This window comes from Heloderma suspectum, chromosome 10 (genome assembly GCF_057233095.1).
Source record: "Heloderma suspectum isolate Gila_16-S chromosome 10, 16-S_ref, whole genome shotgun sequence".
Lineage (NCBI taxonomy): Eukaryota > Metazoa > Chordata > Lepidosauria > Squamata > Helodermatidae > Heloderma > Heloderma suspectum.
Genome location: NC_139467.1, coordinates 27743490 through 27768433, shown reverse-complemented (window position 1 = coordinate 27768433; position 24944 = coordinate 27743490). Strand labels below are relative to the sequence as shown.

The 24944-nt window shown below is 43.1% G+C and overlaps 1 protein-coding gene across 3 annotated transcripts; it reads right to left on the bottom strand.

Annotated features, from left to right (window-relative positions):
• Window positions 1-5509: 5509 nt before the first annotated feature.
• On the bottom strand, window positions 5510-24675 carry SRSF4 (serine and arginine rich splicing factor 4). Of its 3 annotated transcripts, none has more exons than XM_084815607.1 (6): window positions 24440-24675; window positions 14713-14855; window positions 13715-13827; window positions 10640-10854; window positions 7732-7821; window positions 5510-6926 (listed from the first exon to the last, which is right to left on the bottom strand). In XM_084815607.1, exons 1-6 carry the CDS (start codon window positions 24544-24546, stop codon window positions 6116-6118), a joined length of 1479 nt encoding a protein of 492 aa, XP_084671733.1. In that variant the 5' UTR covers window positions 24547-24675; the 3' UTR covers window positions 5510-6115. The 3 variants fall into 3 exon arrangements, with proteins under 3 accessions (XP_084671733.1, XP_084671734.1, XP_084671735.1); XM_084815608.1 differs by having other exon boundaries at window positions 14713-16275; window positions 16379-24607; XM_084815609.1 differs by lacking the exon at window positions 24440-24675 and having other exon boundaries at window positions 14184-14803.
• Between the last annotated feature and the right edge of the window lie 269 nt (window positions 24676-24944).

Below are 24944 nucleotides of genomic sequence, written 5' to 3'. Positions count from 1 at the left end.
ATACAGATCACAATGTAAATGAAGCTGATTTATTGATATAGTTTATGCAGATCAGATACTGCATTGCTAGAGCCTGTTGAGTCTGCTGTTGATGGGCAACTTCAAGGCCTCCTTTTCCTTCTGACAGTTCTTTATCTTTACACCGGACTTGGACTGGACAGCCCTTCAAATAGAGGACACCTCCAAAATAGTCGGCAGTCATTTGACAGCCCTTCAAATAGAGGACTATCCTCTGTAAAAGGACTGATGGCCACCCTAGGAGAGGCCTTACAACACTGCAACCATAGACAGGACAGTAGGAAAACTGGGGGGACTGAGAAAATTTGGCAAGAATCAAACTTTGTAGGTGTGATGGGATTCATTCTCAGTAAAGAGCTGACAACCATGTTTGGATTCAGGAAAACATCCACACTTGCACCATGTTATATTGCAAATACCTTTTTAAACCACACTACACCTACCTACCTACCTCTACACCCCCCCCCCCTCTGAATTGGGAGTCAAAATTTCAAAAGAATAGCTCAGGTTTTCCCTGTGCATTCATTTCAGAAGAAATGAAAAATGGAACCAAACAGGATACAGTATCCAGGGCATTCTGGGAAAGCAAAATGGCCGCTTCCAGTTACAGCCACCAAAATCAGCTCCTCTGCTACCACTGGTACAGCAGCACCCAAAAAATGTTAAGGAAACACCTAGACTCTTACCAAATGGCTAATGAAACAAATGTGATTTTAACAAATGATTGACAAAACAAAATAAGTCTTTAATTACAAAAATGAATGTGGTAATGCAACCAGAGGTTTTTCATTGTTTTTTTTTTTTGGCACATCCCTAGTTTTTATTACAGAGCAAACAGTCCAAGCAGATGAACTCTTTCCTTGATGAGCCAAATGTAAGGGCCAAAGTGGTCTTCAGTACAACCCAGCAAACAAGAGAGCAGATCTAATTTATGGGGGAGGGATTATTAGAGAAGCCTCGAAGGTTTATGCAGCAACCCATCCTAACATTCAAAGGAGGACAAATATTGAAGGGAAGCCCTGCATAAGCTCAGGCAGTCACACTGCAGGGTGGTGGGGGACCCAGGTGAATGGACGAACATTGGATGGACAAACCCCTTGGTAAAGAAGAGGAGAATGGAGAGCTGGTTGCTTTCTTGGGCCAGGATTAAGCTTGCCGGGCTGAAGCTCTGAGTAACAAAGGGATTATTTTCCTTTGGAAATCATTTCAATGCCACACCAGAACAGAATGAAGTTGTGCACAAGGTATGGGAATGCAGATAACCCCTGCAGAGGGACCCAAGCCTGTAGGAGAGCAGTTGTGGGGGTGCGAAGGACGCTTCAAATGGCTTTGCTGCATATTGCAGAAGAGGCCAAAAGAAGAGGGAAATAATGATTGTGGGGTTAAAAAAAACTTCTATGGAATCTTTAAACGGAAAGCAACAAAGCCTTTTATGTGCTAAATCCTGCTTTGAGATTGGAGCTGCTAATACCATCCTTTATCTCACTTCTTTGCGATGATGGAAGAAAGCGAGGGCCGGAATGGCGTAAAAGGCAGAAAGGTTGGGACCCTTTAAATACACTTCATTAGGGCAGTTAGGCAGGTCTTTCAGAAACGTTACGTTTTTCCATGCTCCCTCCCCAACCACATACACCCTTTGGAGAGATTAAAAATTCCATTGATGTGAAGGGCATATATATTCAGGGGATTAGCAGGTAAGCACCAGGCCAGACTTTTTGTGATGCTTCCATCAAAGCAGTGTCGTGTCCTTTTGCAAAAAAATTAAAATGAAATAAAATAAAAATAATCTTTTTGTTTTAAATAAGTCAGCCTCATTGAGCCAGGACAACTGCTCTTGCAACTGCAGTCAGATAGACATTTGTGTTGAAAGTCTATCTCTTTGACCATTTTGTCAATCGACTGGTTGTATGCTGGCTGGGGAACCCTGGGAGTTGTAGGACTTTTTTCTGTCTAAACCTGCATAGGTTTATAAATATATATATTATAATATAATATATATTATATTAATTATATTATATTATATAGAGGTTTATATATAGGTTAACCTGCATAGGTGCCCTTGTACATCTTTTCAGTGATTCCAGAAGCTCTTTGTCTGCTTTCCCTTTCTGCGTTGGGATCTCTCAAGAATTTATCTGTTCTTGGCCCTCTGCTTCTCGCTCTGTACACATTGTCCCAGGGAACCCTATTGAATAGGGTGGTTATGTGTCCTCTTTTTCAGAGGACCATCCTTTCTTTGAAGGCATCCCCTATTTGAAGGGCTGTCCTGTCCAATTCTGATTTAAAAATAAAGAACAATCACAACTGTTGCCCATCAACAGTTAGCACCTGGGCAGCATGCTGAAGATGCAGGCACACAGGTCACCTGGTCACAGTCTTCTCTAATATGGTGAGATGTACTACTTCTATTTAAATGTTAATAATTATTTCAAAATTGGGATTGGGGGTGGGGGGAGACACCACACAAAAGCCAGGAAACCACCAAATGATTGGCTGTCAGGGGAAAGCGGTGGGGCTTGGGAAGGGTGTGTGGCCATCTGGAGAATCCCAGAGGGCTGGAGTGGGATCTCACGTGGGCCAGATTTCCCGTAGGCCAGAGGTTCAACAACCCTGGCCCACACTGTGACTCTCCAGAGTGTGAGAAAGAGGTCTGTCTCAGTCCTATCTGGAGATGCCGAGGAGTGAATGTGGCTCCTTGTGCATGCAAAGCATTGGTCTATCACTGGGCTTCTAGTATCATCTTCCATCTCCATCCATGTTTGATGTACAGTGCTAGTCAGAATCTAGTTGAGCCAGGGAATGCAAGGCAGCCTCACTAGTTGGTGAGGGCAGCCTTTCTCAATATAGGGGGCAACTGAGGTATAGTGGCTAGAGTTTTGGAATTCGATCAGGGAGAGACTCCAGTTCAATTTCCTGTTCAGCCATAAAGCTTGCATGGTGCCCCTGGACCGGTCACTCTCAGCCTGATTTATGATAGGGTTGCTGTGAGGATAAATTAGGCGGTGGGGAGAGACCAGCTCCCTGGAGGATTTAAAAAAAAAATGTCCCTGGTGATACAACCATGCCAAATAGCAAATTCAGCATTTATGCTACAATGCATTAAGTTGTAGGAAATGGTTTATATTTGAGAAGATTCACACAGAGAAGAAATGCATGAAGTACATTGGATGCATTTGTAATGAAGAACTCTTTGCCACTTACTCAAATAAAGTCACATTTTCCAGAGAAGGCTGAAAGGATCACTGTTAAGTAGGTCCCATAGAACAAGATCCAAGAGCAAGTAAGATACTATGTTTTATTTGGGCCAGCTAATGTTCAAAATGCAGTGTGAATCCTTTTTGAGTTCTAAAAAAGTGCCTTCAAACTACGTTTGCAAAAAGAAAAATAGATTGAAGTCACTTCTGCACAAGGCATATTGTCGAGCCCAGCTTATATTGTCTATAAGGCTTTCATCAGTCTTAAGATGAAGTCCCACAACACCTGTTCACTCTCTAATACAGTGATTTAAAAAATACCTGTCAATTTAAGACCTGAGTTAAGCCTATTTCGTGTTGGCTCAAACTCCCCAAAGCTAGGAAATTGGAAACAAAGGTTGATGCCTTAACAGATGTGCCTCAAGATCAGTAACATTGTGGTGTAATGTCACAAATCATTCTTGCTTACAACTTATCCTCCATGGTACCGTTTTCCTTGGTCTTTCAGGCCCAAAACCAGATGGAGAGGAGAGTCCCTGGGACCAACAAAGATAACCCATGTTGTCCTGGTCCTGTATTGCCTTATGAAGCCCCTGAACCTTACTGTATTGTTAGAGGAATCCTCCTGAGTTGAACCATGCCTGTTCGTTGCTTACATCACCTGGCATTATCACTCTACATCAGCGGTGGGCAGAAAGTAGATCTCCAGATGTTTTAGACTTCAACTCCCAGCATTCCTGAACATCGGCCATGCTGGCAGGGGCTTCTGGGAGCTGAAGCCCAAAACATCTAGAGATCTACCTTCTGCCCATCTCTGCTCTACATGCATCAAACCCATGGATCTGGCTAGAGATACACATGCCTTAATCACCTCCTGATTAGTCTGATGCAACATAGTGTATGTGGGGATACCCTTGAAGAGTGTTTGGAAACTACTGCTAGTGCAGAATGTGGCAGCATGATTGTCTGGTGTGTGTTACATGGACCATAGTAGCTGCCAATTTGTTTCCAGGCTCAATTCAAGGTACTGGTTCTTATCTGTAAAATCCTACATAGCCTGGGGTCAGGATATCTCAAGGACCATCTGCTTCCACCATATGAGCATGTTGTCCACACTTTACATTCATCATCTGAGGCCCTACTCTGTGGTCCATGACCAAATGGGGTTAGATTGGTGCAAGAACAGGGCTTCTTCTGTGGCAGCACCCTACCTACATAACTCAGAAGGCTCCTTCACTGCTCACTAGCAAAGATGTTATTTGGCTTAGTTTTTCATGACTGTTAGGAACAAGATCAATTACCAGCTCATTCTATGTAGTTATTGTTCGTTTTTAAGTTATATATTTTTCTGGTTAAAACCTGATGTTTTTTAATTTTGTATTTAGTGTTTAAATGTTTTTGTATACTGCCGAAAGAGTTCATTGACTGAAAGGTGACATATAAACACTTTAATAAATAAAAATGAACACCATATTGGTCGGAGCTCAAATTTATTGTTGTTCTGAGGATTCCACATTTCCTGCCACTGTATTATCCATTTAAAAATGCTTGCAGAGGGGTCTGCCTGTAGGAGCAGTCACTTCCCTGCTGGTACGTTAGTTGAGTAATCATTTGCCCATGTACAATTCAATGCATCAACTGACAAATAAGGTCAAATACCCTCGAGAGCCACTCTATTTCAACAAGTATATTAAAAGCTTCAGGGACCATCCTTGACACGCCTCCTGCCATATTGATTGTATAATAATCATCAAGAGATTTCCTTGCTCATCCTGAGGCTGTATGAGAAGGGCAAGCATGGAAGTTTGTCAACAGCCATTTAGTCTTGTTCATTGCTAGTGAGTTTACTCAAACTAATGTAAAGGACACTGAAAAAATTGTGGTGAGTCAAGGATGTTTGTTTTGTTTTGATGGAAGTCAAGTTGTGCAGGCACCTTGTCAGCGCCTACTTATATAACAGGGGTAGGCAGACTTTAGGCTTACAAGATCTACTTTGTTTTTCACTAGAACCGATAACTGGGAGTCAGAAACCCTTGCTGATCTACTGCAAATGAGATCTAGCAATAGATCCTCATTTACCTTATGTCTGCCCCGCTGGCTTACAGTACCATGAGTCTGGGTAATAGGAGTTAATATCTTGGGATGCTATTGTTCAGCACCGATCCTGCCTGAAGAGCTGGACTCCATGACTGTCAGTTTCTTGCTATCCTATTTTTTTTCCTGCATAAATTTTCGAGACTTATGAGCATCTCTTTAAGGGACAAATCAGCATAACTTAAAACCATTACAACATGTGGTCAAGCAAAAATAGTCTTTATTCAAATTTAATGGAAACAGGGGTCACTGTACTTTGCAAGACGGGGAAAAATAAAAAAATATAAAACAAAGATATTGTCACAATACCAGAATGTGGAACTCTACTTTTTTTTTTCTCCTTCCCTTCCTATGGTTTACTGTAGGTATCTATTTTCCTGACTGTGCTATTCACAAACTCTGCAAGTCCAAAATATGAAACAAAAAGATAATATGAAATTTAAGACTTTGCACTTTTCACTAAATGGCATACATCAAAGGGCATCAATTTAAGGGCAAATTGTTGAAGTTACCATACCTACCTAGGAGTCATCATTCCAATCTTAGAAGCCCATCAAAATGCAGTGCTCATTCTCTATGGCTATTCTGGAAATCCAGGATGATGTGTGGTGTTCAGATGAAGTTCTCAGCCTCTAGCACCAGAATGTGCGACAGAGAGGGAGCACTGGACTGAACACATACAGACACACCATTGGGGGGTATTAAAAATGTACAGCAGTGACATGTGTTCTACTCCAATCACTTGTGCTACAACTACCAAACATGTACAAAAGACTTCTCATAGAGCTCTAAGGGTGGTTGCAGCAAGTTTAGGATCTGGAACGAGACCTTGATCTAGATCGGGAATGTGATCTAGAGGCAGACCTCGATCTAGACTTGGATTGGGACCTTGGTTTTGAAACTGATTTGGATCTGGAGCGAGATTCTGATTTGATATTTTTAGACTTGGAATTTGACCTTGACCGGGATTTACAACTGGTGTCCATTTCCTCACCCTCGCCTTTTGCTTCTTTCATGTCAGGTTCTGCTTTTATATGCTCTTTTTCCTTGGATCGAGATCTGGATCTAGACCTAGACCTGGAACGCTCTTGGTCTTCTCTCTTTTTCTTCTTGCTGCTAGACTTGTTGTCGCGTTTACTCCGCCTCTTGCTTCTCTCACTTCTACTGCGACTCCTGCTCCTGCTCTTACTGGCTTCCCTGCTTCTCTTCCTACCTTTCCTCTTGTCCTTGCTCTTGCTACGGCTCCTGCTCCTCTCTTTGCTCCTGCTCCTCTCTTTGCTCCTGCTCCTAGCCTTGCTGACACTCTTTTCTCTCTCTTTACTCCTATTGCCCCTTACACTCCCCCTCTCCTCCTCTTCCACTCTCTCTTTACTACCACTCCTACTCCTGCTTTTACTCTTACTCTTTTCCTTGCTGGGACTTCTGCTCTTTGCTTGGTCATCATCATCATTTTGAATCACTTCCTCTGCCTTGTCTTTACTTTTACTTCGGGATTTCTCCGCACTTCTGCTGTGGCTCCTGCTTTTATCATCTTTACTTGGACTCCTGCTTTTTTCCTTTTGGCCCCTGCTATGACTTTTGCTTCGACTGCGACTCTTGCTTCTGGAATGGGATCCAGACCTGAAAAGAACACACAACAAATACAAAGGAGCTCTATAAATTTTCTTGTAATTATAGACAATATTAAAATCCAGCCTCTGCAATTCAGCAGACTGCTTTGCACAACTCAAAAATAAGACTATAAGCCTTGACAATTGAAATAACAGATCCAAATGCTCAGTATGTTCTCTCTTTGCACACTTCCCTGTAAGAAATTCAGTGCCTGTTCACATTTTAAGAACTCCCCATGGAGTACTGATTGCTGTAACCAAACCCTTTTTAGCTTGTGCAGCACTCAAATGTGTATTACCGCAACATAAGCAACACACACAGCAGTTAGCAAATGGTATTTCCTTTTAGCGGGTATAACACAAGAAAGGGATAGAAATCACAGCAACAGATCAGTAACTAGGTTTTAAAGTTAATGAGTATAATAATGGGGTCTGGATTTCAGGAAGACTGAGGAACTTCTTTAAATGATCAGTTGCCTAGGTCTCCTGATAGATTTGCACAAATCAAATGCCTGTTCCAAGACAAAGCAAAACAGAAAAAAATCAACCCTGATAATTAGGAGCTCTTGATTTGCCTGTCTCATTATGAGATGACTGTATAACCAGCAAATTAGTTATTTTTTGCAACACAGCAGAGGAAGCAGTTCAGAATATATTGCAAACTCAGAACCTAAAATTATAGATGAAGTTGTGCAGCTCGACACCTTAGATTTCCTGCCCATATGAAGCTTAAATAAAGCTGATTCAGGGTAAAAAGAATCAATCTGTCTCTCTGAAGTGGATTCATTTATTAAGCAATTGGTAGTTTACTGTACCTGGATCGTGATCTGCTCTTTGAATGACTGCTTTTGCTACTACCGCTACGACTCCTGCTTTTACGAGAATGCCTGCTTCGAGAGCGAGACCTGAAAGGAAAAGAATCATTGCTACAGCTGTTAAGTCTCTGTGGGCTTTTAGGAGAATCACTGAGCATGACCTAGCAAATTGCACTAAACAGAGTAATAAGTATCCGCTACCTCTTGAGAGCATGTTCCAGGTAGCACAGTTCTGTATATATTGCCAAGGGGCCCAACAGAACAGCATAGGTGCTCTCAGACTGTGCCACATCAAGTTTCCCTGTGAAGGAAAGAACACTACAGTCTCCTCAGGTGCTATGCACACACACTAGCTGTGGGCACAGATGCAAGCAGATCAAGTAAAGAGGATGGGTGTGGGACCACAAGAATCCTTCAAAACAAAACAAAACACGGAGGAGGAAAGATTGCTGCTCAACTGATTATCCAGTCATAACATACACTAAGGGGGCACAAAGCTTTGCCTGCTATTTTATGTCAGCAGAAAAGGATTAAGTATGCTGCCTGACTTGCTTTGTCATCATTCGTCAACCAAGAAAAAATACATCTGTTTCATGCAGCACTATGACACTGTGGAAAACAGGCCAAGGGTTCTCAAACTTTGCCAGAGAAGACCTCTCAATTGCCAAAGCCTCCCCAAGCACAAGAAATGGTTCAGCTTGCAACATTCCCTCTTGTTTTTGGCTCAGGAGCAAGCTGAATAGTAAGAAGGGGATGCCAGAACACAAAGCTTAGGGAGAAAATGTAAGTGGACATCCCAGTATTAGCACTAGCAGTAAGTACAAAAGGTTGGCACTGATTTCTGACTCTATCAAGACACATGTTAGGAGATGATTGGGGTGAAACTTGGGCCTCACTGGTGTTTCTCTGCACCTCGTTAGGGAGGCCCACAGAACAAAAGTCTAGAGAGGAATACAACCTAAGCAGAAGGCCCCAACTCACCCCAGCAACAAGGTTGGGCTGGGGCTGAAGGGAGGATTACATGTGTCACTTCACATTGGATTAACAGGCATTAGACAAATCAAGGTCCTCTGACCAGTTACTACTCACTTAGAAGTTCTGCATAAACAACAATAATGTCCTAAGACCCATTTCAGTAGATTTTATAGACAGAACTAAGGTGGGGATACACTGATATAAGATGTAATCCATGGTTTGGCTGCATACCTATGTCTTCCAGACCTATTGCTACCATTCTGTTCTACAGCTGCAAAGCCTCCCATGTCTCTGGAGTGGTTTAGATGCAATGCCAGACCATAGGTTGGCATAAATGAGCAGTCAGAATGAGCAAACCATAAATGAGCAGTCAGAAGCCTTCAGTGACTTACTTGTGTGCTCCCCTCCTCCCCATGCATGGAGCAATTCCACATCTCTGGTCCTGCTTTGAGGCAAACCGTAAGCTGAGAACATGAATGCAGGAAACTGCCTTAAAGCAAGCCACACCACTAGTCCATCTAGCTTAATATAGTGACTCTCCAGGGCTTCAGGCAGGGTTAGGCAGAATGCATGTCTAGCTCTTCCAGCCCTACCAGGAGATGCCAGGAATTCAATCCTAGACCTTCTGCAGGCAAAGCATGAGCTCTGCCACTGAGCTATGGCCCTTCCAAGGTTGCTCCTGGATTTGGATTCTAAACAGATAAACTATAAAGAAACTATTCTACACAAACAAACTAGGGTGTGCTCTTGCAGGACAAGGGCACACCACAGTTTATTTATTTAGAATATGTATATTCCACTTTTCAACTAAAAAGTTGTCGGAATGGTTTACATAGAAAAAATTGGCTTACGAATGAGTGTCTATCAAGTTCTTTACAATCTTAGCAAAGGTGGGCTTTCACATGTAGGTCTTCCATCCTCAAAAAATGGAACAGACTTCCTCAACCTACATTTGATGTCTACTCAAGTTCTGGCTAGAGAGCAAAACCTCCCTGGAAGCACCCATTTCCCCTAAGCCAAATTCAGGAATGAGATAATGTCCCGGCCAGTGGGGGACAAAGCTGCTCCTTCTGTCATGCAGTCCCTTCCCCAGAGAGCTGACTTGATGGCAGTTGCAATCATCACAGGAAGGAGCTTGATGGACATGTCTTCCTCCCACATCAATGCCAGTAGAGGTTCAGGCTATCTTGGCTTCAGCTAACAGCAACCCCTCCCCAGAAGCACCTTCCCCCCAGATCAGATCTGGAAGCACAGTAGACAACAACATCTAGGCCAGAAGAGCAGGGATGCTCTTGCTGTCACACAGTTCTTCTCTCAGACAGCTCAAATAAAATGGCTAGCCATGGTTTGCCTTAAATTGAGATAGGACATAGAGGTTTAATATCTGTAAGCCTGAAGATCCCAACCCCTTCATCACATAACACCAAACCATGGTCTGGCATTACCTTTGAACCATACCTCTATTTCCATGCTACCAACATAACCCATCAAGATAACTTCAGAGTTCTGTAACACACCATGGATCCTGCCAAGTCAGCCATGTGGGAGCATGCTTTCAGCAACACACTAAACTACTTGGCCCATCTGTGGAATGAACTCCCCAATAAGGTCTGCCTGGTGCCAACGTTATCTTTTTGATGCCAGGTTAAGACCTTCCTCTTCTCTCAGGCATTTGGCAGCACATGATGAATTTTAATCGATCCTGGATGTGTCTTTTAGTTATGACTGACAGTTCAAAGTTGTTTTTAGTTATATGTTGTTTGTGTATACTGTCTGTGTGCTTTTATGTAAATGGCTTTTAAACTCTGCATATTGCATTTTATTGTTTTAACTTCTGTAAACTGCCCCAGAGGGCTTCGGATATGGGGCGGGTATAGAAATGTAATAAATAATAACATCAACTACTACCGAGGAGTGCTATGAACAGACCTACCTCGAATGAGTCCGACTTCTGGAATAGGAGCGGCGGCGCCTGGACCCAGGCCTGTCTTCTACTAGTCTTATCTTTCTACCATTTACTTCCGTCCCATCCAGCTTTTCAAGGGCTCTTTTCATGTCAGAATAGGATTTGAACTCAATCACACCTTCATTCTTTCTCCCTTTGTGTGCGTCAGCATACGTCACTTCACCTGCCTGACGCATATAATCCTAGGAGAGGACAGAACATGCCTTTAAATACATTGATGCTTTCATTCTGATGCTGTCTGTTCTCATCTTGTTAGATGCTGCAAATGAAAAGTGGGCTTTACGTGTGTGTGTGTGTGTGTGTGTGTGAGTGAGAGAGAGAGAGAGAGAGAGAGAGATTAGTTTACTGATGCCATCTTGATTCCATCTCAGATATACAAATTTCTAGATGACATAGGAAACTGAAAGTTTTGCCTACAAACTAAAATACTTAGTTTGCAGAAACAGCCAAGAAGATGACTGTGCAGACAACAAGCCTAAACTATGGTCTAAAGTGGTTCATTACCAGAGACAATGTGGAAAGGATAGGGCAGATAGATCCAGTAAATTGGGTCCACAAGGCAGAAAGGCTGGGGCAGGGATAGGTATGTAAGAGAAGAATAGTTAAGTATGAGGATGTGATGGAGAGGGGCCAGGAAGAGAGACCAAAGGGCCTTTGTGGGAGTCAAAGATGGAGGAAGATTAGAAGATTTAAGTGAGACCAGGAGCCTGGGATAACAGAAAGATCATACCACAGACAAGTGCATGCTCTTACGAGAACATGAGGAAACTGAGGATTACTAGAAAAATCGTTAGCAACCTCACAAATGAAATTGCTCTGAGGGGGGAAAATACAGATCAGTAAGAAAATAACCATTGTATATGGAGCTGTCACCAAGATTAATTAGCTTGACATTACTACTAATTTATACAGCACTTCTAAATCTGCACTACTTTCAATCTTTATTACATTTTAATTTACTACATTTCTATCCCACCTTTCTCCCATCATGGAACTCAAGATGGCATATACAGGGTTGGTAGGTAGTCTCCCTTCCATGCACCAGAACTACTTAGCTTCAGCAAAGTTGGTGTCTAGAGATGCAAAATTTCTGGAAATTTTTAAGCCCTGGGAAAAACAATGGGCTATTCCCCACCCTGTCCCCAGAAAAACAAAATACATGCAATACTTACTTTCTAATGAATCCTAAGCTTATTTTACTGCTTTAACAATATAAAATGTATCATTTATTATTCAGTATATAACATTGTCTATTTGGCATATTTATTAAATGAACAGAACAATCCCATGCATGCTTATCCAGAAGTAAGAACCACTCTGTTGGAGCTTACTTCCAGGTGAGTGTGCACAGTATTGCAGCCTAAGAAATATAAATGCAATCCTATATAAATGAAATCTACTCAGAAGCCCCACTGAATTCAGTGGGACTTACTCCAGATCCATGTGTATAGGACTGCAGCCTTAGGTTTGTGTAAGAAAAAGCAGATACAGGATACTTGCTTCTAGTATCTCCAAGTTAGATCAAACATCACCAGATGGAGGGACATGACAACTGACAAGAAAACAAAGACCCTGTATGCTCCTCTCATGAAGATGGCAGCACCCTCTAGGTGCAGAAATACATCTTGGATGTGAGTGCTGTAGATGTCTACAGTATAAACAGGAATTATCATTCCCTAATGCTCTAGTCTGTTTTACATAAAAATCTTAATACTAAAACTTTGTCTTTAAAAGCATTTAACTCATTCCAAAACAGAAAATATTTAATAAGAGGGTTTTTTTCCCAGTTCACCCAAGTTTCTAATTTTTTTCTGTTGGGAAAATTGAGAAAAATCCTCTGGACCTGCCCACCCCCACCCCCCAAAATATGTTTTCACACTTCTAGCTGTATTACATGTCTTCAGATCATGTCCACTTTTCCTTATCAAGATAGTTTGGCTGACATTATGATGGGCCATCAATAACAACTGAGTAACTGTCTTCGATACTGACTTGCCAAAATAAGAAAGGTAGTGGAGGACCCAAAGTAACAAACTTCTTTCATGGCACCAACTAATTTGACATTGTGATCTGCAACACTTGGCACTAATGACTGGCATTCTAATCTGCATTATGGTATGGGATTTATATCACTTAAACTTCCAATACACTAGAATCACTTGCTGTTTTGGGTCATCTAGAATTTTAATTGTACTGTATTTAGGGAGCATTGAGCAGTCACAATTCATAATCATCCCCCTAATTTTCTTCTCTTTAACAGTTTGTTTTTGTTTTGCACAATCATAATTGTTTATATCAAACACTAAGTTCCTTACTTTAGAAAATATCATTTTGACACAAGAATATTGTTTAGAATTTTGGAGACACCGTGTCTGCTAAGGGGATGAGATTTTATCATCTCTGCTTATGCATTTACTTAGCTCAAGCAATTCAACAAAGACTTGCAGAGTGAAGCTTTTTACCTCTCTTATTCTCTGTGCACATCCTTCTGCATCCCAGTTTGGGGCATAGGAGAGGTCTGGCCCATCACCCTTCATCTCCTCAAAGTGGCCCTCTTGTAAAACTAGTTGTGACTAGAGGCCTAGACCACTGCAGAGCACCATTTTGGCCCAGTGCCTTCACAGGGAGTGATCCAATGCTAAACAGGGGGCAAGCCACTGCAGCAAGGAAACAGAGGAAATAGTCTCTCAATATATTTTTTTAATAAATTGGCCTTTTTAGGCAGCTTCTCAAAAGTAATGGCCACATGTGAGATTAGGTGCAGGCCTCTGTATTACTTCAAAAGCATATTTTCTGTATTTAAGAGTGTAAAGCTTGAGAAGTAGTGAAATATTTACCACATATAATAAAAATTGCATAGGCTTTAAGCCTCATGTTCACTGCTTGTTGTTCTACATTGTGCTGAGTACACTGCATTAAGAGTTCAAATAGTAGTAGAGTTGTTCTGGACAGGGTTAGGGCAAGAGCTAGATTTCAGAGCAGACCCATAATTTATATTTTCAAACCTTTATCACCACTGGTGGAGGCACAGAGATTGCGTACCTTCAAATCCTGCCAACTGCAACGGCTTGACAGATTTTCAACGATCAATCTGTATTCAGTACGGGTCGGAGGACCGTACTTATCTCTTCCACTTCTTCTATAACCATATCCACCTTTAGAGGCGATAAGCAGATGCAATACTTCAGCCAAGGAAGTGGAGCCAGGGGTTAATCTACACCCCCGAAAAAAATAAAAATAAAAACTAGTCTACCCAATAGTCAGTAAATACATTTAATTCCCCCCACCCATTAGTTTAAAACTACATTCTCATTTTAAATATTTATATTAATAGTCAAGACATTTAAAAAAGGTACATACATGTATCTAGAACATTAGCACATAATTACAAGACTGTATATTTTATATTTACTATCAAAATTGAACATGCAACTAAGTTTAAGTTTAAGAAATTAACATTTTTGAAAACAAAATAACCAAATCACTATAGTCAGTTACTAATGTTACTTACATTGATTTAAAGTTTTCTGAATATCTGACATGAATAAAGGTTTTCAGGCACCTATTTCAGTTTAATCACATCTGTCTCTAACCCTTGGGGTCCTCACCACCCAGGTCTAATGGGAAAAGGTTGCGGTCGTCACATGGCTTCCTTTTTTGGTCAGCCAAGGGCCACAAAGGTCAAAGAGCCACTCATGGAAAGGCAACCCAGGGTCAGCAAATGGAACAGGCAGTCATCTTAGCCTCAAAGGACTCTTAATTGAAACATTGAGGTCTTTGTTAAGTCTATGTTAAACAATCACATTACAAATAAACCATTCATATATTGACAAAATAAAATAATGAAAATTAAAACTCATTTAGTTAATTACATTTTAAAAAGCTGAATACAAATTAACATCTAAATATTACTTTAATTTTTTTTTAAAAAAACTACAATAGTCACACTTTACATTTTTTCTCTTTAAGTTACTGTTTTTAAATGCTGTGTTTTAAAATAGAAAGAAAAGTCACCAATAGAACGGTATGTTAGTGCTTACTGCGTCCAGAACCATAACTGCTGTCACGGCGAGGGCCCCGGGCATGCTCAACAATTACACGCTCCCCGCAAAGATCTTTGCCATTTAGCTCATAAACAGCATCATCAGCATCACGCACATCATCAAACTCAACAAAGCCATACCTAGGGGGAGACAAAAGCCACTCCAGCATCAACCGTGTCAGCAGTTTCGCTGTGGCAGCTGCCTTGACAATCTATGCAACATAGGAGCTGGTTACCTGAGCAAGTATCTCCCTCCACATGCAAATTGTGGAGATCAATGGTGGCACCAAAGGTCTGGCAAAAGGGAAGCTGCCACATTTTCCCCATAGGACAGACAAAACCATCAAGAAACACTTAAGTAAAAAAGTAGATAACACGTATAGATTAAGAAGCAGAAGGCACTCAAAGCACATTGTTCTTATTTTGTTATGACTTGATTTTTTATTACCAATTATTTGAAATATGTTATAAATAACAAGTGCAACATTGCAGTATGAAGCACTCCTGTGCAAGATTCTGTGTGCTGTCTCCCCTTCTTGTGCGTGAGTGGTGCTGCTTAGGCTACATAAGGATCAACACTCAGAGAAGTGAGATTGTTATTAATACACATATGATCATATATATATGATTATATTTAAACCATATTTAAGAAGACATTGGTCTAATAGCAGCACAGGAACAGTGGTCTTTTCCCCGCAGTCCAACTATCAGCTGGGCTATGGGGAAAAGTGACTGGGGCTCCCCAGGCTGCATGTAGCCAGTGATTTTCAGGCTGTCCACCCACTTTAGACAGAAGAAGCAGTGAACACACCACAATGTAAATTTCAGGTATGGGCTGAGGGATTCTCAAATATTTTTAACCAGATGATGAGAACAACATATGTAGTTATTTCATCCCCAATCCTGAAGAAAATAAAAACCCTGATACTACAAGAAACTTATCAGCAAAGTTTGCAGGAAGTGAAAATTATAAGATGTTCCTTTAAAGTATAAGCAGTAACAATTTCAGTGAACATGCAACTTGCCTGCTGGACACAATTAACTCAACAGCCTCCAAAGAGGAACAAGGAAGAGAACAGGAGGCAGCTTGCTTGCAAGTGACAATCTAAATGTGTAAGCTACGCAGGGTTTAGCATTCATCTTTAGTGTCAGAAAAACATAGCAAAAGTGAATAAGATGAACTTATGATAAGGTGTGCATACAGAAGGAGCCATGGTTCAGTTCAGTACCAATATCTTAGGTAGAGTACAAACACATTCCATACTGTGCATGCTAAGTCTTTAGGTAAGACAATTAGTTTCTGGGGTCATTTGCTACAAATAGCCTGGTTAGGCCTTTCACACAGACTGAATGCCCTGCATTTTATGGTATCATGGTCCTTCCAAATGTATCTGAGGAAGCCTGTTGGGCCAAGCAATTAAAGAGTTGTGTCCTCATTATACGTGTGTAGCACCAGCAGCCTCTCCTGAAAACCTCATAACTCATATGACTGAGTCTCATAACTGGTTAATGATATGCTTAACTTCAGTTAACCAGACGTTTTAACTATAAGGGCACAATCCTATGCATGTTTAGACAGAAAAAAGTCCTACAACTTCAAGCTGGGAGGCCTAGGACCTTTCTTCTGTCTAAACATGCATAGGATTGCGCCCAAAGTCACAAACAAGATTGCTTGGAAGAGAGATGAGATGGCTGTCCATCACCTGGACAACTCGCCCATGTTTGTCCCCTTCCAAGACCTTTCTCCACCCTGCTCCCATCTCCTTTACCTCAGTGAAGCTCTGCAGCTGCCTGAGCACCTTGCTGCACGTTATGGCTATTCTTTTCCACTCCTTGCAGAGGGGGAAAAGGGGCAATGGTAAAGCAGGAGGCAAGGTATTCTGGAGGCTGCTAACCTCTAAGGCAGTGCTAGTGGTCCCATCTGGCTTTCCACATACTTTCAGGTTAAGGCTGGAAGGCGTGGAGATTCTCTGTCTTCCAGAATTACCCCTGAAGTATAGAAGGAGCCAGCTGGAGCTGCTGCCATTGCTTAAAGGCTAGCAGCCACCACAGCAACTTGCTACGTACTCCACTGCTTGAGGGGCAGAAGTAGAAAGGAGGAATGGGAGGCTGCAAAACACTCAATGGAGTGCTAGGGCAGCTGCTGGCTTCTGTTCTTCCCTCCTTGCCAATGGGAGAGAGAAGGAGCTACAGCGGCCAGACATCTTATAGCCCCACGTCACCTAGCTCAGAAATATGGCTGGGCACTCATCCATTTGCTAGCCTTTACCTTCTCCCTCTTTGTTCTTTTGCCAGAGAGCTAGAGTGAAAGAACAGTCGGCTGGCACCTGTGCACATGGCTGCCTCTTCCTTCATGTCTTGGAGTTGTAAGTGTAAGGCTGGAAAGAAGAGTGAGCCCAGGCATGCAGCTATTAGAATATATTTGTGTTTATTTAACACAACTGGCATTTGGAGGCAGGACTGTTTCTTTCTCACATTCCAGGAAGAGACAGAGAGAAGCAGGCTGAAGCACAACTTTTACACCTCAAAGTAACCAGTAAGCTCATTTAAGAGCAAGAAATTTTTCTTGCTCTTAAAAGAAAAATCTTATCTGCCACAGGTGACCTAGTGTTTGCAAGCACGAGCTACAATTAAGATATATGAAGGCCTGAGAAAAAACTAAAAAAAAAATCAGGGAATAAATATGTCATCCTCAACCCCCACTTTTTCCCGAAGATTAAACACACACACATACACACATATAACAGAAAAAATTGAAATTTTGGAGAGCACTGCAAAGAAAAAATCTGATGAAATATTTTCTCTTTTGGAATGAGTGAAATGCTTTTTAAGACAAGGCTTTAATCACTCAAAATGTATAGAATGAAGATTTTTATGCAAGAAAACCTATGGTGTTCGAAAATGATATCAGTGTTTTCTGTAGAGTTTCTGTATTGTGTTTAAGTTGATACCCAAATATGCTGATATCCCTAAATATTGTGATAGTATAAGACTGCTTGTGTCCAAATAATACTTTCTTTTGTCTAGTACAAAATTTTTGATTTTTATTTTCAACTTTTATTTTTTCCTACTACACAGACGGCAATAACCAAGACACATATACTTAGGCAGCAAAGCATAGGGCACAGCACTTTACAACTCTCTATAGTACTAGGTATATTTGCAATTTTGCTTGTACAAAGCGAAAGAATTTATACTTTTGAGGCTGCAATCCTATTATGTGAGAGTAAACTTCACTAGATAGAATGAGTCTTACATCTGAGTAAACATGCATAGAATTATTTTCTCTAAGCTGTCTTGGGAGGGGTTTTACCCTAAGAGGCCTAAAAACATTTAAATAAATAATTATATAAAATTGCTCTGCAAGTGTCATAACTTGCCAAATAATACAATTCTATATGCTAACAAAAATCAATGCATTTTATGTTGCAACAGTAGTAAAATAGGTTTAGACTTGATGAGCAAGTACTCAATATATTTCAATTTCCCCCAAATTTCTGCTTTGTCTTCCAAGAAAACTGAAAAAATTGGTTTTCCACATTTTCAAAATTTTCAGAAACTTTTAAGTCTCTAGCTATAATCTGTGTGGCTCATCATCTCTTCTGTGAAAGCAAACTGTATCTTCAAAAGTGCTTGCTGGCTTTGAGCAAGCAAGCTGAAGAACCCACTCTTCCAGGCATTTAATTTCCATATAACTACAGCTGCTGTCATCAGTTTCATGCGTTACAGGCAAGGGGAAAAGAATGGAGACTAGTAAATTATGGCTGAAAGCAGGCACTTCACTTTGCCAATTCGATACTTGCAGTAAAACCTGTTCATTTTTAAAACTATAACCATGCCCTTACCTCACCAGCTCAAGGGTGAGGCCTTATTCACACCAACAGTAAACATAGTGATCTTCCTGGAGTGTACCACGTTTGAACATTTTCTTAGAAATAAATTCCCTACAATTACACAACTATCAAGGAGGGCTAGCCCATAAGTCTTCTCCCTGTCATCTACTTATCTATGTGCAGGGAGCTTAATATGGAAATACATTCAAGTCCCACACTGAAGTGGTGCAGACCAGCAACCCTATTATTATCTATGAAGCACCTAAAGTTTTCCTAGGCACTTCATAGAAGTTATTTAAAAACACAGGCCTTGCATGGGGGGCCGGGAGGATGACAACAAGCAAATCATAGAATCATAGAGTAATAGGGTTGGAAGGGGTCTACAAGGCCATCGAGCCCAACCCCCTGCTCAATGCAGGAATCCAAGTCAAAGCATCACTGACAGATGGCTGTCCAGCTCCATCTTGAATGCCTCCAGTGTGGGAGAGCCCACTACCTCCCTAGGTAATTGGTTCCATTGTCATATTGCTTTAACTGTCAGGAAGTTTTTCCTGATGTTCAGCTGGAGTCTGGCTTGCTGTCACTTGAGCCCATTATTCCGTGTCCTGCATTCTGGGATGATCAAGAAGAGATCCTGGCCTTCCTATCTATGACAACCTTTCGTACTTGAAGAGCGCTATCCTATCTCCCCTCAGTCTCCTCTTCTCAAGGCTGAACATGCCCAGTTCTTTCAGTCTCTCTTCACAGGGCTTTGTTTCCAGTCCCCTAATCATCTTTGTTGCCCTACTCTGAACCCTCTCCAGTTTGTCTGCATCCTTCTTAAAGTGTGGTGCCCAGAACTGGACACAGTACTCCAGATGAGGCCTAACCAGTGCTGAGTAGAGGGGAACTAGTACTTCCCAGGATTTGGAAGCTATGCTTCTATTAATGCAGCCCAAAACAGCATTTGCTTTTTTTGCAGCCACATCACATTGTTGGCTCACATTCAGCTTGTGATCTACAACAGTTCCAAGATCCTTCTCGCTTATAGTGTTGTTGAGCCATGTATCCCCCATCTTATAACTGCGCATTTGGTTTCTTTTTCGTAGGTGCAGAACTTGGCATTTATCCTTATTAAATGTCATTCTGTTGCTTTCTGCCCAGCACTCCGTTCTATCAAGATCACTTTGAATTTTGTTTCTGTCTTCCAAGGTATTGGCTATCCCACCCAATTTTGTGTCATCTGCAAATTTGATCAGCATTCCCTGCACCTCCTCATCCAAGTCATTAATAAAAATGTTGAAGAGCACGGGGCCCAGGACTGAGCCCTGCGGTACACCGCTCGTTACTTCTCCCCAGTTTGAGAAGATCCCATTGATAAGCACTCTTTGAGTCCGATTCTGTAGCCAACTGTGGATCCACCTGATTGTTGTTTCATCTAGCCCACTTTGAGCTAGTTTGGTCATCAGGAGATCATGGGGCACTTTGTCGAAAGCTTTGCTGAAGTCGAGGTATATTATGTCCACAGTGTTCCCACAGTCCACAAGGGAGGTTACTTGATCAAAAAATGAGATCAGAGTCGTCTGGCAGGCTTTGTTCTTGACAAATCCATGTTGGCTTTGAGTAATCACTGCATTGTTTTCAAGGTGCTTACAGATGGATTGCTTTATAATGTGCTCCAGAATTTTCCCAGGGATTGATATCAGACTGACTGGTCTGTAGTTCCCAGGTTCCTCCTTTTTACTCTTTTTGAAGATAGGGACAACATTAGCCCTCCTACTGTCATCTGGCACTTCCCCCATCCTCCATGATTTCTCAAAGATAATAGACAGTGGTTCTGAGAGTTCTTCTGCCAGTTCAGGTACCAATTCTTTATAAAGTTACATAAATGTTACAATAAGTAGACAGAATGGCCATGGAGACAACTCTGGGTGGGGAGGAGCCATGCCACAGTTGGTCTTCACCTATTTTTTAACTTACCTGATGCATCTGTATCTTGCCCTTCCTCCAGAGAACTCAAGGTGTCTTCTCTCACTTTAGCCTCACAACAACCTGCGAGCTTGGTGAGACAGAGAAGAGTGCCCAACTGTAACGCTCTCAGATCTCAATTATGGATGAGGAGAGACAGATGGGAAATCACCCTTAAGTCTAATGGATATGGGCAGTATTTCTTTAGCTTAGTGTACTGTACCTCAACCCGGTGCCCTCCAGATGCTTTGGACTCCAACTCCCATCAGCCCCTGCCAGCATGGTCAACAGTCAAGAATGCTGGAAGTTATAGTCCAAAACATTTGGATGGCACCAGGTTCGGGATGGCTGCCATGAAGTGCAACCAAACAATTATAACCATGAATGAACAAAAAATCCCACAAGTGATGAACCCCAAAACACTAATTGGGGCAACAGTGTTAGGCATCTATCACTACTTGGATGAAACTCAGTCCATGTCATAAAATGTTCCTTTCAATATATTAGTTCTGTGACCTCATATTCACTCTACCTCTACTTTCTTATGTTTTGTCTCCTCTGCCATTATCTGCCCTTTGTGTGAGAACTAGGTGTCAGCCCCACTAATCTCACAGGACCCCACATCCAAACAAATGTGAAGCAAAGTGGATAAAATATATATATCTGAATTGTAATTACTATTTTTTTTAAAGAACTTGATTAATGTGGCATGATCTGAACGTAAGTACACTATTCCTACAGTTAATCTCTAAACTGAATCAATGCCTCTTTCAGACCCTGACCCAGTTCGCACGATTGCAGCATGGTTAATGGTGGCTTGTTAACCCTGCTACACATGCCAGTGGGATTTCCTTAATTATTCTTGCTGGCGCAGCTCGCAGTGTCGTCTGAATCTGGGTGGCATGGCTTGTTTGAGGGGGCAGCAACCCTCAAATAACCCATGGCATCTTGCTGGGTTATTTGAGGGTTGCTGCCCACCCCAACAAGCCATACCACCCGAGTTTGGATAACATGGCAGGCTCCACCAGCAAGTGTAATTAGGGAAATCCGACTGGGAAGCACAGAGGGATTAACAAGTTCCTATGGCTTATTTCCCTCACTGCAATCGTGTGAACCTGCCCTCTATTACCCGGTCTGGAGGCTTACAAGTAGCCAGGGGGCATCCCATAGGATTGTGCCCTTAATTAGCTTTTCAGCACCTGTACTCTACATTTACTTTTTACTGGGAACCTACACTCTTCAACAAGTAAGAACAAACAAACTGCCTTGCTGGATCAGATCAAGGTCCTTTTGGTCCATCATTCTGCTTTCAACAACTGCCAGTTCAAAGCAAGACAAAGTATTGACCATTTCATTTGCTTCCAGCATCTGGTAATCAAAGATTAAATGGAGGTTCTGATTATGGTGGCTCCATTTAGCTATCATGGCCTCTAATAGACCCATCCACCTTGAATTTGGGTGATCATGAGTTTCATGAAATGTTTTGAAGGAAAGAGGGGGGAAAAAACTCCATTTCCTCCATATTTTTAATAATTTTCATACATCTCATGTTCCCTCTTAGTTTACTTTGTTTTAAACTAAAAACTTTCCCCCTAGAGGTGTTCTAAGTCCACGAATATTTTACTTGCCCCTTTCTGTACCCTTTCCAGCTCTGAGATATCCTTGTGGTGTAACTACATGATGCCATTTGGATTCCCCCCCACAATCCTTTTCTTATTCCAGATGTATTCCAGAAATCTTTCTGTTGAGCAAGTTTTCAGCAACCTTTTCACCATGACCCCAAGATCTCCTATAGTACAATTTGGTAGTCCAAAGTTCTGTAAATCACAGCCAATTCAGATCCATCAGTGCATCTATGGTTAAGATTTTGTGGCCCAACTGGCACCCAGTTTGTACTTGTGATGCTAATGTGATGACAAGTGAGGAATTACTTTTGAAGATCACAGCCCCCTATATATAGCACACAGAGACTCAATAGACAACCTGAGTGTTCACGTATCCTGGGTTACTTAGTGCGCAATCCTACTGCAGTAGGTGGCCGCCTTCGAACTTGGAGGTGACCGCCTCCAATGCAGGGCAGGAGAAACGCGGAGGGGATAGTCCCCTCTGCACTTCAGCTGCCCTGTATTTACGGCTAGACAGCTGATTTTGGCTGTCTAGCTGTGGGACCTTGGAGTGCGGGAAGCGGCAGCTGGACGACACGTGGGATGTGTCGTACCAGCATTTCTGACTTCACTGTCCTGATGCGCCCCGTTCTTGCTGTACCACGCTCCTCTTCCAGGCGCGGGGTCATTCCACTCTGCCTACGAGACAGCACAGGAGGGGGTGGAGGCCGTCTTGCCAATTACTAGCAGCCATAGGATTGCTCCTTTATTGTACTTGAGGAAAGCATCTCTAGGTTGACCAGCCACTGCTGTGGCCACGCCTTTTGCCCAGTTATTCAAAACAGGGAAATATGTACTCCCTGCATCACTGTGTAAGAGGTTCAGTGTATTAATTTACAACAGAAACATTTCAACTGAGATATTTTTGTAAGCTGCTTTCAGTCTCCATGAGAAAAGCAGTTTTTTAAAAAAAGTGTTCTGAAACTGCAATCTCATGGACATTTACATGGGAATAAACCCCACTAAACTCAAATAAACAAGCCCAAGGATTGTGCTGTAAATCACAGCAGTCTTAAGCATCTCTACTCAGTAGGAAGTACTGCTGAATTTAATGGAGCATACTCCCGGGTGTACTTTATTTGATTATTTATAAATGTATGAGTCGCCTTTTGGCCCAGATAGGGCCACCAAAGCGACTTACCACTAAAACTTAAAAACAATGTAAAAATTTAAAAACAATTTTAAAACTTTGTATTGCAGACTCAATCTCAGTCCTAAATACATGGAAATCGAGGAAGTTCCATGAAGCACAACGGGACTTACAAATGAGTAAACATACATAGGATTGCATTGCTTTAGAGATGCCAAAAATTATCTGAAATTCAAACATTGTGCTGGAACTTTTAGTTACCAGAAGGACCCTTTGCTCAGTAGCAGAACACATGCCATACATGCCAAAAGGTCCCAGGGAACTGAACCGGAGTCTCCCTAATCGAAGCCCCGAAGACCCAGCTGTCATTCCTTGACTAAGCTAGGCTCCGACCAGTGCTGCATGGCAAGCATGGGCTGGAGACAGGAGATTATACTAGGAGGGCTGTAGTTCAGTGGTAGAGCCCCTGCTTTGCGCACAGGAGGTCCTAGGTTCAACCCCTGGCATTTCCAGGTAGGGCAGGGAAAGACCCCTGCCTGAGCTGGACGGACTAATGCTCCGGCTCGGTAGGAGGCACTTTCCAAAGTTGCTGCAAATACGTTAGTAAGAGAGCTTCACTTTAATCCAGGGCTCAGTGCCAGATGCTATTTCCAGCCCCAAAACCGATTGGCAGCCCCCAGACCTCTCAGGGTGTCTGTGTGTGTGTGTGTGTGGGGCGGCTGGGGGGCACAGAAGGAGGTGACAGCCCAAGCGAAGCAGCAGCAGCAGCTACTTCTTCCCGGAGACGGGCAGCGCCTGTTCTGCCACATGGCGGACCTGGACCTTAGGGCGGAGAGAGAACTTCCAGGTCTCGGGCAGGCTTAAGCGCCGGGCCCCTCTGAAGCAGCCCCCCCGCCTGCCCAACTAAGTGATGGGGGAGGACGGGGTCTCCGGCCACTGGCTGCCTATGGGCCGGGGAAAGACAGGCCTTCTCTCCCCGCCCCCCCCCCACTTCGAGGCCCATTCAACAGGGCCGAGGGGAATGTGGGGGGGGGGGAGAAGCGCGCGCGGGAAAGGACAGAGAAAGGGCGCGCATGCGCTCTGGCGCCAGGCCGCGCTGACAGGAGGAAACGAGGGATGATCCCCGGGCCGGGCCGGGCCGGGCCGGGCCGAATCGGGCCGGGCCTGGGAAGGGAAGCCGGCACGCCTCACCCGTTCTTGAGATCCACTTCGAGGATTTTCCCGTAGCCCTTAAAGAAGCGCTCCACGTCCCGCTCCCGGGCCTGGTAACTGAGGCGCCCGATGTAGACCCGAGGCATCTCCCCCCACAGCCCCGCGAGGGCCCCACGCCGCGGATGGCAGCGACGACGTCGATTCACTGGCGGCGGGGCTCGGCGCCGGGGCGGCCAGCAGCAGCAGCAGAGGGCGCTTTCCCCCCCTCCCTCACTGGCGTAGCAGACGTACGCAGGCGCGTGCGCGCTGACGTGGGCGCGTCACGTGACGGCGCGAGGCGGGCGGGCCCGAGAAGCTAGCTCTGGCTGCGGCGCGTTCGAAGTTCGCTCGCCCGTCGGAGCGCGGCGGCGGCGGCTCTTAAAGGGGCCGCTGCTCTCCCTCTGTGCGTGTTTGGGATGGAGGATGTGTCGCCGTGCGGATGTGGCTGGACTGCAGCTCCCATCATCCCTCCCCATTGGCCATCCTGGGTAGGGCTGATGGGAAT

What these genes read in the sequence shown, in the direction of transcription:
- SRSF4 (XM_084815607.1), bottom strand. Translation starts at nt 24,546, where the DNA reads ATGCCTCGGGTCTACATCGGGCGCCTCAGTTACCAGGCCCGGGAGCGG. An exon ending in CAGTTATGGTTCTGGACGCA is followed by an intron (nt 13,828 to 14,712) that starts GTAAGCACTAAC and finishes TCGCCTCTAAAG; the next exon opens with GTGGATATGGTTATAGAAGA. An exon ending in GCAGTTGGCAGGATTTGAAG is followed by an intron (nt 10,855 to 13,714) that starts GTACGCAATCTC and finishes GTCCTCTCCTAG; the next exon opens with GATTATATGCGTCAGGCAGG.